This window comes from Rhamphochromis longiceps, linkage group LG13 (genome assembly GCF_057381845.1).
Source record: "Rhamphochromis longiceps isolate RC_006_pf linkage group LG13, R_longiceps_female_GT1.1, whole genome shotgun sequence".
NCBI classification, from domain to species: Eukaryota; Metazoa; Chordata; class Actinopteri; order Cichliformes; family Cichlidae; genus Rhamphochromis; species Rhamphochromis longiceps.
Genome location: NC_140569.1, coordinates 18,555,019 through 18,568,868, shown reverse-complemented (window position 1 = coordinate 18,568,868; position 13,850 = coordinate 18,555,019). Strand labels below are relative to the sequence as shown.

Genomic DNA, 13,850 nt, shown 5'->3' with positions numbered 1-13,850 from the left:
AGAGTACTTTTCAAAACCTTACTGTTTTAAAATATTTATGTAGAAAATAACAGGAAAAGGGATCTAATGACCCCACTCCCTCCAAATCCCTAAATGCTCCCTCCCCTTCCCTTTTCAGTAGGTTTTCCCCCTAACACAGTTAAAAGAGCATGGTAAGACTTATGTAAGTCCTTCACTTTTTTTTCCTCTCTCAGGAGCTTATTTGCGCAAATTACAAAGCTTGATTCTCTAAATGATTTTGCTTTATCGGTTGAATGTTCTCATTGACTCACTAGAAAGCCTGTACTTTTTGTAGAAACCAGGCACAGATTCGAATCTTGTATTCTCTACGCTAATCCAGCACCTCTCTGTTGGATTAATGTTGTTTCTCTGTAGAGGGAATAAGCAACTTTTTTTTCTGCTTAAAAAACCTCATGGATCAAAGTCCCTTACAGCCACATCCTACAATTGTCAGTAAGCTGTGGGTGGACAGAGGAGAAAGCAGCAGTATTTGAGTAAAACACGGCAGTAGTGGGGCAGAGGGTGAAAGGCGTCGGCTTGTCTGATCAGCTGAGGTTGACTGAAGCTATCACTGTAAAGCATGTGTGCGGCAGCTCTGGAGGAGTACTGTGGGTCCATTTTTTGGGTGAGTTAAACAAGCAGAAAGACTGAAGAATTAATCCAAACAAACATATCAGACTAGTAACATACAAAGTAAATTGTATGGAAGGTATGTTGAGAATGACAGCAAACAGACATAATAGCAGCTCATAATACCATGTCAGGGACATGTTGATGTTGAAGTTGGTATTGGAGTTTGTGGTGGTTTTTTTGAAGATCTTTCTTTCCTATACTTTGGAGACAAAAGGTTTAAGGCAAGTGTAAAAAGGGTAAAAAGCTGTTCATGTTATTGTGTCAACCCATTCAACACAGATTAAACAAACAAGAAGGTAATGATTTCTATTTGTCACAGCAACTATGAAAGACCTCTTCCAAATATGCAGAAAAGAAGATGATTAACGTTCTGGTTTCAGAGTTTCTGGTTTCAGAGACTTAATCAGTTGCACTTTATGGTTCCCTTGGAAGGGCAGCAGGACTTTGTTATGTATATGTGTTTGTTTGTATGTGTTCTTCAGAATGTTTCATATCTGAAGCGACCAGACCCAGACCTTCCACTATGTGTGGAACAGACAGTTCTTGTATGGATCCCCCTTTGTTTCCTGTGGCTCTGTGCCCCATGGCACCTGCTGGCTCTCTGTCAGAGTGCAAATGTAAACACAAAACAACTGTCCAAGCTCTACATCTGCAAACAGGTAAGAAATACTATCTAATAAAGACATCTTCATAAAAAATTGTTGTTTCAGTTCATAGCTTAGGTAGCTGTCTTCTAGTTTCAAAAGTTTAACTGTATACTGTAAAAAAAAAGTGCTTTACTGTAAAGTTTTACAGAATTTACAGGAAAAACAGAATTTCTGTTATTTTTAAATACATAAAATATGAATCAAATTACAATAAAATCACAGTATAAAATGACAAAATGACATTAAAAGTAGTTTATGTACTTTCACATGGATTTGTTGTCAGTTAACACATTTGTTGTGTTTTGATGGAAGCATTTGTTGCGCATTCTTTTTATCTTGGGTAAAAGAAGGATGTAGTCTGAATCCAAGTTTCTAATCATTTATTGCCTCAAGCAGTTCAAACCATAAGCATGTACATGGATCTCTTTCATTCAGAAAAACACAGTCTGCAAGCAGTTAGCTGTAACCAACTTCCTGAAAGAGACTTACCTTCCCTTAACATTACAGAGAATTATATATCAATTTGTGCTTTCAATTGGTCAAAACTGTTGGGATCTGTCCCCACTCTTCGGGTGAGAGCGGCTGGTGCCTGGCAGGGGCAGTGTTCCTGCTCTCCTGATGTGGTCCTGCGCGCGTCAGCTGCCTGCCCAGCTGCCTGTGAGCCCAGGCTCATGACCAAGCCTGTGGTGCGCCACCATCGCTTGCCATGCGGTCGAGAAGACCAGCTTCACTGTTGCCACTGGACAAGCAGCCGGCGTGGTTCGTTGCATGGCTGTGGTGAGGCTGACACACCCGAGCTGCATTAGCTTGTCACGCTTCCCCTGCCTATAAGGGCGAACAAGGTCCTGAAGGATATTGTTGTTGGTGTGTGTAGATGTGTACAGCAACCAAGCGTAAATAAGTGTTTAAAAGCACCCCCATTCTCTGCGGCCTGCTGGAGCGGGAGGGCTAGTAGGAGGAGTTGGCCGTCCGACTGCGGTCTGGGGTGTGGGGCCTCCCTGCTGCTGCGGAGTCGGGGTGGTCTGCCTCTCCCCACCGCAGGGAAAAGGGTAACACCACCTGGGTCTGGGTGCAATTCCCCCCTCCAGGGGCAAGGGTACCTAGACCCGGATTGTAGAGTACGCTTGGGGAGTGTGATTGTGTGTACAGCGTCTCTTTATGTCTGTCTCCACGTTGGTTGAGTGTGGAGTGAGTGCATATGAGAGCATGAGGGTGGGAATGGATGTTTGTGTCTGTGTGTGCCTGTATGTCTGTGTCTATATGTCAGGTTGGGTATCAGACGCCACCTCTCTGGGGACACCTCAGGCCCTCCAAGGTTTGGAGGCCTATCTCCACCCACCACCACTTCCCCTGCCGGTGGCGGACTCCCTCAGGTGTCGGTGTGTTGGTGGTTCTTTGTGTCTGGGGGTGGGCGTCCGGGTACACACCGGCTCACTCCTTGGCGGCCGCTTGTCGGGGCCTGGGGCCTGGGGCTCGCTCGGGCCCCCTTTGGAGGTGGGGTGCCCCCGGCCTCTCGGCCTAGGGCTCGGTCACTCAGGCGCAGCTGGGGGCCGGCGGAGCTCACGGGCGCGTCACTGCAACCCCCCCTGGCTTCTGCTCCGCGGCTGCTGAGTGAGCCCTCATCTGGGACTCTCCTCAGCTCTTACTGGAACAGTGGCGCGGCTGCCCCTCTGTTGGTCTTCCATGGTCTTTTGTGTTCTGGGGGCCTCTGGATGTCTGGAGTTTTGATCTCCTCCATACCCGCTTCACACCCTGGAGGACGGGGCTGAGGCCCCCCCACACTCCCTAGCAGATCATTACATGGAGAAACCTTTGGAATGCAAGCATGCTGATCCACACAGGTATGCACACATGGGTATTCACAGACGCGGACTAAAGCTTTCTTGGCTGCTGCCTCAAAGCACACTGTGCGCTGTCTATCTTGCGTGCTGCACAATATTGTTTATTACTTAGTAAATACTGATATCTATGACTAGCTAGTTTATTGTGATGGTGCTTTGTTTTCTCTATTATTATGTTGCTCTTTGTTGTTTGCTGTCTCCTCTGTTTGTTTGTTTGTTTGTTTTTTTTTTTTCTCCATACAGGTGACCCAGGAGTTTTTTTTTTTTTTTGTTTTTTTTTTGTCTCTCTTCCCCCCCCTTCTCACCGTCTCTTCTCCCCTTTGGTTTTCTTTCTTTCTCTCCCCCTCTCTCTCTCATTCATTCCCCCTGTCCTATTTATTAAAAAAAAAAAAAAAAAAAAAAAAAAAAATGACAAAGGATGAACTGAAGCTCTGCCATCACGTAATGTCGCATACTGCTGTTTCTGATGTCATTTAGAAAAAAAAAAAAAAAAAAAAAAAAAAAAAAATAAAAGCATTAAGATGTGGGCGGTTCCATCGCTCTCCTGTCACAGACTTGTTGGTGTCAAAGGGTATTGTAAAAATGTGAGTTTGAATAAGCTTTCTGAACTTTTTAAGGAAATTCTGAAATTGTTATAGTTGTGGTGTTTCGGTGAAAATCCTAAAAAGTCATCGAACTATATGGAAAGTACAAAGTTACCGTAGTCCTGATTGTAGAACTTTTACATTTTCCTTCAGTGTTTCCTCAATGTGCTCATTCAGTGTTCTTCATTCTGTAAAGTTCTTGTCTCCCCGTTTCAAATTATTGTTTCCCTGTGTTTTTTACGTTAGTCATTTGTCTCCTGTATCTTGCAATTAGTTTTGCTTTCTTTTTAAGCTGTGCCTTTTTCTCCAGCTATATCTGCTTCGCTTAATTCTTATGTGTGGTTTTTATAACCTAATTCCTTTGTTCTTTGTCAGGTCATTTGTTAACCTGCTTTCATGAGCTCCAAGTTCTCTGAAAAAGCTTTTTGCTGTTAAATTTTCCCCCTATGGACTGTAATCATCCTAACTGAAGATTAGTTTTCACTAAAGGTTTCTCAGTATTGCATTAACATTCCCCTCTTTCCACACTTCATGCTAGTTCACAAATGCACAAATGCAGAAAAACAGCTACACAATGAAATACACAATCAGTACATATATGACTCATTTTACAGACTGCGCCTTTGCGCTGGACTATCTATCCAACTTGAATGGAATGGCTGTACCATCCAGTGATACCAGTTTTGAAAGGGACTCTACCAAAAATTATAATAAAACCTGCAGACAAACGGTGAGCAGTAGCTAACATTCTTCAATAAAAACCAACAAAACCAAGCTTGATGAGAGCAGTCATCGCAGGGCAAACGACCGACAGAGCCTCTCCCGAACCCAGCACAGCCCTGAGTTGTGGGCGGATCGATCCAAGTATCGATACCAAGTCGGCATCGGTATTGGATCATTACTAGCGTGGTGAGATTGATTCTTTACTTTACGTTCCACTCTCGTTTGCAATGCTGTGGTTTCGGCAAAGATGAAACAGCCAGGTCACCAGACTCGCCACACCTGTATCAGCGCAGAGCAGACACACATTGCTCCCCTTTTGTGTTTAAATGTTGCGCCGTCACATGACGTGACTTAGACGCATTGGGTCTTGTTAAGTTGTTTACATATCATTTATATTTTTACCAGTTCTTGTTGTTGTTGTTGAGAATTTTAATTGTAATTTTTGTTGTATAGTTTCTCAACAGCACTTGTTTGTTTTAGTTTGTTTACTGGTTTGCACTTTTTACTTAAGATTTTTCTAGAAAAAAATTGATCATATTCATTTTCGATAAGCATTTTCTATTTAATTATAAAATTTGTCCTAATTATGCCCTGGGAACACTTAAGGTCATGAAAATTAATTGAGATTTAGCAATTCAATGACGCATCCACCTTCTTTATTTAAAGGTACCGATATCAGTATCGGTATCGATATCGGTATCAGCGATATTGGCCCCTATTTACTTGGTATTGGATCGATACCAAAATATGCACTATCAAACACCACTAGTTTAAATACTCTTGTTGTCAGCTGTGTTGGAAATGGTCCCTACTTCTCACTTTGACTTTGGATGTGCCTTTTGGATGATTTCCTTCCGTAACACTGCACCTGTAATTTTAAAATGAAAACTACCCCAGAAACCCTCTTTTGCCGTATGTTCCTTGCCATGTGTCAATTTAACACAATTAGAGAAGCACAAGAAGATATGTGCATTGTCTCTTTAAAAAATTCCAGGGCTTCTCCCCTGGAGTAGATCTGCTCCAGGCCTGTATCCCTATGTTAAAAAAACATTATCCAGTGGTGTGTCCTGCTGTAAATCATGTGATTAAATCATATGATTAACCATCTGCTGTGGAAAAAGTGACATGGATGTTAGCACAGTGCATTTCATCATCTGTTTGCACACTTTCTCACAGTGACCTTTGCATTGTAAATATGATGTCATGAATAACACACTGCTGGTAAGTACACACAGAATTTGGCAACTGAAAAGTTAAGTCTGCATGGCCCACAAGCTCATGCGACCCTAGTATGGCGCTGTCATCTTCCTGCTCCTGTAAAAAAAAACAAACACAAAAACATACATACATCCACCCTTTCCCCCACTGTCTGGGTGGAGTAGGTGCAATCTTGAGGACATTTGTCCCCACTAGGGATGGGTATCGTTTAGGTTTTATCCGATACCGGTGCCAAATCGGTACTTTTGAAACGGTGCCGGTGCTCAAACAGTGCTCAAACCGGTGCTTAAAGAATGGAGAACACAAAATTGGTCCAAAAACCTCTCATGTTCAGCTGTTTTTTTGTAAAAAGATAACAATGTTAGCCTTTTCTGCAGCTATGGGGCATATATGGTATCACTCTTGGCTGGAAGCAGTGCTTAAACAATGGAAAAAACACAAACTTTGTCCAAAAGCCTCTCATGTTCGGCTGTTTCCCTCTTTTTCCTTTGGTCATTTTAGCCTTTTTGGCCAGGGTGAAGGGAGTATCTGCCATCAAACAAGAAGACAGCCGCATGTAGCTATGATGATGTTTGCTAGTTCACCTTACGTGCATTAATGTAATAACGTGGTTAGCCTACTCAACGTAAATTAGCTACTCACGCAGAGAAGAACGGCTGCTGCTGCCATCATCATTCTCATAATTTCTGCTACACTGGCAGGGCTAGGGGCCAGGACTCTCCTCTTCGGGTTTTTGGGTATGTTGCTAACTCCGGGTCCGATAACAGGCACCACACCCGCAGTAGATGTGCTCGGTGTGAGGTCTCGCAGCAAGCTATCAAATACGGCGCATTTCTCACCTTTAAAAAAAACCGCTATGCGTCACCTGGTGTTTCATCAGATTTGAGGTGTTACCAGTATCACAGTATCAGCTTAAAGCACTTGTTGCAGGCTGCTGAGTTTGCATATTTTGCTGTGAAGTACAGCCAGACTTTGACCGCTTCGCCTTGGGCATTTTTAATCTGTAGCTCTGCTCTAAAAGAACGTACGTACCTGGCCCTGCCTACTATCCTCGGAAACGTAAAATGATTGGCTAGAAGTGTATCACAGCTCAGGAAAAAAAAGCACCGAAATAAAGCACCGAAATAAAGCACCGAAATGTGCGCTGCTTTTCGGTCTGGTTACTACCGTTTATGTCAGAACCGGTGCCATCATGACACCGGACACCGGTGCCCATCCCTAGTCCCCACTGTCAGTCCAGTCAGTCTCCTCATGTTTATTGCTGATAGCAGAACTTCTTGTGCCGCATACTTAAGTTTCAGCAATATGACATCATTTCAAAAGGAAAAAGGAGAATTTAGAATGAAGAATTCTAAATTTAGAAGTTAGAATTTCAAAACACTTTCATCCACCAGCCACACACTTCACACAACATTAATTGTCTATTAGATATTGAGTCTCTTCCCATGTAACCAGGTGTGCCTGGTAAAACATCCCCCACACATCAGGAACAAGAAACTCAATAATCTATTAGAGTTGGCACTTACTTATTTAAGCCCTCTACAGCATTCTGTTCAACTCAGTTCAATCATCTTTCCCCAACATATGTTGTTCCTAGAGTATTTAAAAGTAGAATGGGAGGGAGAGCCTTCAGTTTTCAGGCCCCTCTTCTGTGGAACCAGCTTCCAGTTTGGATTCGGGAGACAGACACTATCTCTACTTTTAAGATTAGGCTTAAAACTTTCCTTTTTGCTAAAGCATATAGTTAGGGCTGGACCAGGTGACCCTGAATCCTCCCTTAGTTATGCTACAATAGATGTAGGCTGCCGGGGGATTCCCATGATGCATTGAGTTTTTCCTTTCCAGTCACCTTTCTCACTCACTATGTATTAACAGACCTCTCTGCATTGAATCATATCTGTTATTAACCTCTGTCTCTCTTCCACAGCATGTCTTCTTTCCTGTCTTCCTTCTCTCACCCCAACCGGTCGCAGCAGATGGCCGCCCCTCCCTGAGCCTGGTTCTGCCAGAGGTTTCTTCCTGTTAAAAGGGAGTTTTTCCTTCCCACTGTCGCCAAAGTGCTTGCTCATAGGGGGTCATATGATTGTTGGGTTTTTCTCTGTATCTATGAAGCACCTTGAGGCGACTTTTGTTGTGATTTGGCGCTATATAAATAAAATTGAATTGAATTGAATATAATAATAGTCTGCTAGTTTATATATCACTTCTCATCCCACTAAGTGAACCGGACAAGATGATAATAACAGAAACGCATGCTTAAAATACTATCTGATCTTCATGAGCTTTATTGCATGTGTGTCTGTGTTAGTAGGATTAATGCATTTATACTTATTTTTGTCATTTTTGTGTACCTCTCCTCTTTGCGGTGCTCCAGAAACTTTCTCAATTCTACACTCCAAGGCAGTTGTTTTTCTCTCCAGGCTCCTTAACCCAATTTCATTTCCCACACTAAAACAACAGTGTTCCTCCATGTGTCCTCCCCCTCCTGCGGTCTCCTCTCCCCAACCTTGCAGCAGTCCAGTGGCACTCAGTTCTCTTCAGCTTTTTCCTGTGTATTGCCACTGTCTCTTCCATTGGCATTTTACTCCAAACGTGGCAAATGTCAAATTCGGACAGTCTTCCCAAGGTACATTCACATAGTGCAGTTGCAGCTTGTTATACTGTGAGTGAGAGTATTGCAATTACAATTGTAGCGCCTCTACTCAGGACCAGTACACTCTCACTTCAAATAGAGACCCTAGACATCTTTCTAGGTTCAGGAGGAGGTTTTGTTTTGGAGACTCACAAAAGGAGTTGGCTTGGAAGTGAATAACTGGGACCTTTATTGCCTCAGTACCATTTATACACATATACAACACAATAACCCAAATTGCACACTAATAGTGCATTTTTAAAGGTGAATACATGTAAAACAAAACAAAATAAAGACATTTAAATGGAAGATTTATACTGAACAGTATCAGAGCTCTTTGGAATGAATGAAAACAGATTAAAGTGTTCCTGTTGTGAAGTTTGAATTGTCCAGTCTGAATTGTCCTTTAAAGTCGTTGAAAACCCAAACAGGTGTACTGTAGGGGAATTGTCAGTGTGCAAACCCTATTATCCGGGTAGGAAAAGTAGTGCATAGGGCTTATCTGTAATCCAGGGTTGCTTGAATCAGTTTCTCAGGCAAATCCCACAATCCGATCGCATGGCTGGCCACACCATTTCACGATCATCCAGGATCTCATTTGGGCTGTTCTCGCCGTCAGTGGTTCTCCAGAATCCTTCTAGTAGTTCAAAAAAACCAATCTACACAAACAGTGCAGAACAATCAATTTCTTTTCCCATTTTGTGTTCTTAACATGAGCTCATTAACTTCTTTTCCAAATGTATTAATCACAAATGGCGTTCCCTTTAGCTTTACCAAGTTACAAGAGTTACAGTAACTTGTTTGTACCAGTATCAACAATTTTATCAAAATTACATCACAACAAAGAACATCAGCAGCTTAAACTGTAATGTAAACAGTCATAGCAATGAAAGCGACATTCATCCTTAAGGCTTACAAGCAAATGTAACTTAATTCAGTGCAAATACTATTAAACTTGAAATATGCTCATATCTATTAAGACATAACCATTCTAATATAAACAGAGCTATTGCTTCTACTTGAATACCTCCCCGATCGGAATATGGCTTCAGCGGGGTGGGGTGGCTAACAGCTATTAGCAGCTAGCATCGCATCTAGCATCGGCATCGTTTAGCTCAAAGCATTCAACACTTATAACACACTGTAAAGAACAACAGGAGAAGTGAAACAACACGCCAGATTCTCATAGCTCCCGATTGGTTTTTGTTCAAAGGTTTCTGAGCTGAATCGGCTAGTGAAATACATTATCTAATTTAACAGGTAGCTAACGAAAGCACGTGACTCACCGGGATTTTCAGACACAAATAACTTGACAGACGTTATTCCCTTTGTGGTCAGAGTTCGGGGCCTAATAAAAGAGTACCTTATTAGCATTTATACGTAAAACAATCTGGTCTCATTAACCGGTTGCAGTATTGCACACCAAGATACTTTTTCCATGCGCTCCGACACGTACTTGACCGCCATCAGAGGGAAAATCTCACAGGAAGAGAGAGGTAATACTTCCCGTGCACTAGACACAAGGTCGTCAGAACACAAGACTGCATCACAGCGCCCCCTTGTGACAATAACAGGCTATAGCCTTAGATTACAAAAAGGGATTTTGCAGCCCTGTATTTCACATGGGTTACACCCTCCCCCTTTGACCCAGCATGAGCCCCTTCATGCGTCACGCTGTGGTCTACAGATGAACTCTCATAGTCACCTATCGTATAAAGTGCTTGGTTAAAGCTCTCTATGAGGCTCTGCGCAAAGGAAATTAAGGGATTTCCCAACTCAGGATAATGGAAGCGCCCTGGTGGTCGACGTGTCCTTTCTGACTTACGAACATGGTCATTTTTTTCTGCACTGTCAACAGTTTCCTTATGCTCCAGAGCTACCTCAGGGGTTTGTGGGTTCAGATCAATGGTTTCCATAGCTATAGGAGCCTCTACATCAATGGACGGTACATCAATGCTGTCTTCAGCCACAGCTGATTTTTGATTAGTCATAGTTGGTAAAGTTACATCGTCTTCAGTAGGGTGTTGCTCAGCCACAACATCTGGCTCCTCTCCTTCAGCTACTTCAGGAGGTACCCCTACAGGCTCTGCAGGCAGCAAAGGGGAGCTGCCTCTGCAAGGGTCATCCTGAGGCTGAGGGTTTACACAGTCTGCTGGCGTAGCTGGTATACAACTACCCTCCGGTACTGTTTTTCCTGTTTGCTGTCGTCTCTTCGGGATTTCAAACACCTGAACCAACTTTCCAGGAATGACAGAAGACTGCCTAGGATAGATAGGTGAGTCATCTTCAGATTCTGATTGCTCCTCCAGTAACAGAGGCTGACTGCGCCTCGTTCTTGGCCTGCAACTCTTTGGCTTGACCTGGTCAACTTCCTCAGCTTCAGATAAGTCACCACAAGGGAGTAAGAGATCCCTGTGAAGAGTTCGAATAGGACCATCTCCATTCATAGGCTGTACAACATACACAGGTAGGTCTACCATCTTTTCCACCACTCTGTACATGGTTGACTCCCACTTATCTGCAAGTTTGTGTTTATTCCGAAGTCGCAGGTTCCGCACTAGCACTTGATCACCTTTCTCCAAAGTTGACTCCCTGACAGTTTTGTCAAAACGGCGTTTATTCCGTTCAGCAACCTTCTGAGAGTTTTTGGCAGCGATCTGATAGCTCTCTTGAAGGCGAGCCTTCAGAGCTCTCACATACTGAGAGTGAGATGTAGGAGAGCCATCTTTAACTGGCAGGCAGAATGCAATATCCACGGGAAGCCTCGGCTGGCGACCAAACATTAACTCGTATGGGCTAAACCCAGTGGTCTCGTTCTTGGTGCAATTATAGGCGTGAGTTAGTGGTTTCACATAATCGCGCCAATGAGTTTTCTCTTTGTCTCGTAGAGTTCCTAACATGCCAAGAAGAGTTCGGTTGAACCGTTCAACTGGGTTTCCCCGTGGATGATAAGGACTGGTGCGCACCTTCGTGATACCAGCTAGGGCACAGAGCTCTTTAATGAGTTGGGACTCAAAATCCCTGCCCTGATCACTAAGCAGGCGCTCAGGAAAACCATAATGCACCAGAAACTGCTCCCAAAGACACTTCGCAACTGTTGTAGCCTTTTGGTCTTTTGTTGGCATAGCAACAGCGTATTTGGTGAAATGATCAGTTATGACCAGAATGTCTTTGGTGTTGTGACTGTCAGGCTCCAAGGATAAATAGTCCATGCATACGAGTTCCATGGGACGGGTTGTTTGGATACTCACAAGAGGTGCTGCTCTTTCAGGAAGGGTCTTCCTTCTAACACAACGTCCGCAAGACTTAATCTTTCTCTCTACATCAGTTGCCATTTTAGGCCAATAAAATCTTGACCTAACCAAGTCGAGGGTTCTTTCCAAACCCATATGCCCCATGTCGTCATGAAGGCAAGTGAGAATGGTGGACCTTAAAGACTCAGGGACGACAAGCTGAAAGGTGACATTTTCACCTGATTTGCGGGTTCTGTAGAGGAGACCATTTTTCAGTTCCAAACGTTTCCACTCTTTGAGCATTAGTTTAAGCTCTAAGGATGCAGAGTTAGGATTGGAATTTGCTTCACCTCCATTTTCTAACATGTTGACCACATACCCAATAATTGGGTCAGACCTCTGATGCTGTTGGAGTTCTACCTCACTATAGGTAGGTATGACAGAACAACCTAATGTTCCATCATCTGCGTAGACGTCTGGCACCGCATCGGTATGTAGAGCAAGGGACTCTACCAAAGTGATAGAAGGTAGGCTATTGTCAGATTCACCTAAGAGATGACGGTGGCACAAGACACTGAATGTGTCAGCTGTCACATCTTGTCTGTTGGGAGATGAAGAGAGATGATGGGAAGCGAATTGTTTCATTCGCTCTTTTTCTTCAAGAGAAGCATAGTCATCATCCACAGTATCGTGTGGCCGCCTAGAGAGGCCATCTGCATCTTGATTGCTCTTACCAGCACGATACTTAATATTAAAGTCGAAGGTGGAGAGAGCGGCCAACCAGCGGTAGCTGGCAGCATCGAGCTTGGCTGACTTCAAAACATAGGTCAATGGGTTGTTGTCTGTTAAAACCGTGAATGTGTTCCCGTAGAGATAATCTTGGAACTTCTCTACAATGGACCACTTTAATGCAAGAAATTCCAGTTTATGAGCTGGATACCGCTTTTCACTGGGTGAAAGTCCTCTACTTGCGTAGGCAATAACCCTCACTTCACCATCCTGTTCTTGATACAAGGCTGCCCCTAACCCAGAGGTGCTCGCATCAGTATGGAGGATGTATGGTAATTTTGGGTTGGCATATCCAAGCACCGGAGCTGATGTCAGTCTCTCTATGATTACCCCAAAAGCTTCCTGACAAGCAGGTGTCCAACGGCTGGAAAGAGGCTCTTTAGGGTTCAAGTATCCGCTAGGACCGGGTGTCACCTTTCTGCCCTTCCTGTATGGTGGGTAGCCTTTAGTAAGATCATTCAGGGGTTTGGCAATTTTTGAATAGTCCTTCACAAACCGTCGATAGTACCCTGCAAAGCCTAGGAAAGACTTGAGGTCACTGAGCGTCTGGGGTCTTGGCCAGGTTTTGAGAGCTCTGACCTTCTCAGGATCGGTCTCTACACCTTTGGTAGACACGATGTGTCCTAGGTATCGCACAGAACTTTGGAAGGAGGAGCACTTTTTGGGAGAAAGTTTCAACCCATATTCTCTCAGTTGCTGAAGGACACGTAGAAGCCTGGTTTCATGTTCCTCCAAAGTGCTGGAGAACACGATGATGTCATCTATGAACACCAGAACTTCTTTCAGATTGAGGCTGCCCATACACCGTTCCATTAAGCGCTGGAAGGTGCTGGGAGCGTTGGTGATCCCCTGGGGCATACGGTTAAACTCGTAAAATCCCAAGGGGCACACAAAAGCTGTCTTGGGCTTATCACATTCCTCCATCTCAATCTGGTAATAACCAGACTTGAGATCCATTACTGAAAACCATTTGGATCCAGCAAGGGCTGAGAAAGCCTCTTCAAGGTTTGGAAGTGCGTACGCATCTCGTATTGTTAACGCATTGAGCTTACGATAATCAATACAAAGACGGACCTCTCCATTCTTCTTTTTAACCACCACAATCGGTGAAGCATAAGGGGACTCTGATTCACGGATTACTCCTGCATCAAGGAGTGCTTGCAAGTGCTTCCTCACAGCTTCATAATCATTTGGGTGGATTGGCCTGGACTTTTGCTTAAAGGGTGCTTCTTCCTTTAAGTTTATGTGATGTTTCACTTTAGATACATGTCCAAGATCCAAATCATGCTGGGCAAAAACATCAGCATAGGCACTTAGACGCTGGGTAACCCTCTCTTTCCACTCCTGCGGGAGGGGAGAATTGCCAAAGTCAAATGTCAAATCTGGGTGAGCAGGTTCATCAACTGGCTGTGCAGTAACATTACAACATTTCACAGTGTCATCATTTTTGGTTGAAATGGGTGATTCGTCATATATCTTTGCAGGACTATGGAGCTCTGCAATGACACATCTAGAAGGCAGTGTTACGTCATGCTCAGTTTCATTTCTCA

At 43.7% G+C, this 13,850-nt stretch overlaps 1 protein-coding gene and 1 long non-coding RNA gene across 5 annotated transcripts in view; one reads left to right on the top strand and one right to left on the bottom strand.

Moving 5' to 3' along the window:
• The first annotated feature begins 479 nt into the window (after window positions 1–479).
• The window catches only part of LOC146655663 (ATP-binding cassette sub-family C member 2-like), a 49,524-nt gene continuing 36,153 nt past the window's right edge, over window positions 480–13,850 (top strand). For 2 of the 3 annotated variants that reach the window (XM_085428161.1, XM_085428163.1), the window contains exons 1-2: window positions 480–625; window positions 1,116–1,292. In XM_085428161.1, coding sequence (XP_085284287.1) covers window positions 581–625; window positions 1,116–1,292 — 222 coding nt within the window. In that variant the 5' untranslated portion in view covers window positions 480–580. Of the gene's footprint in view, window positions 626–1,115; window positions 1,293–8,106; window positions 8,273–13,850 lie in introns of those variants that run through there. The other variant, XM_085428162.1, reaches the window with a different exon arrangement.
• LOC146655664 (uncharacterized) lies at window positions 8,184–9,757 on the bottom strand. Of its 2 annotated transcripts, none has more exons than XR_014914337.1 (3): window positions 9,735–9,757; window positions 9,565–9,626; window positions 8,184–8,937 (listed from the first exon to the last, which is right to left on the bottom strand). It is a non-coding gene; the product is annotated as an uncharacterized LOC146655664 (long non-coding RNA). The 2 variants fall into 2 exon arrangements; XR_014914336.1 differs by having other exon boundaries at window positions 9,702–9,756.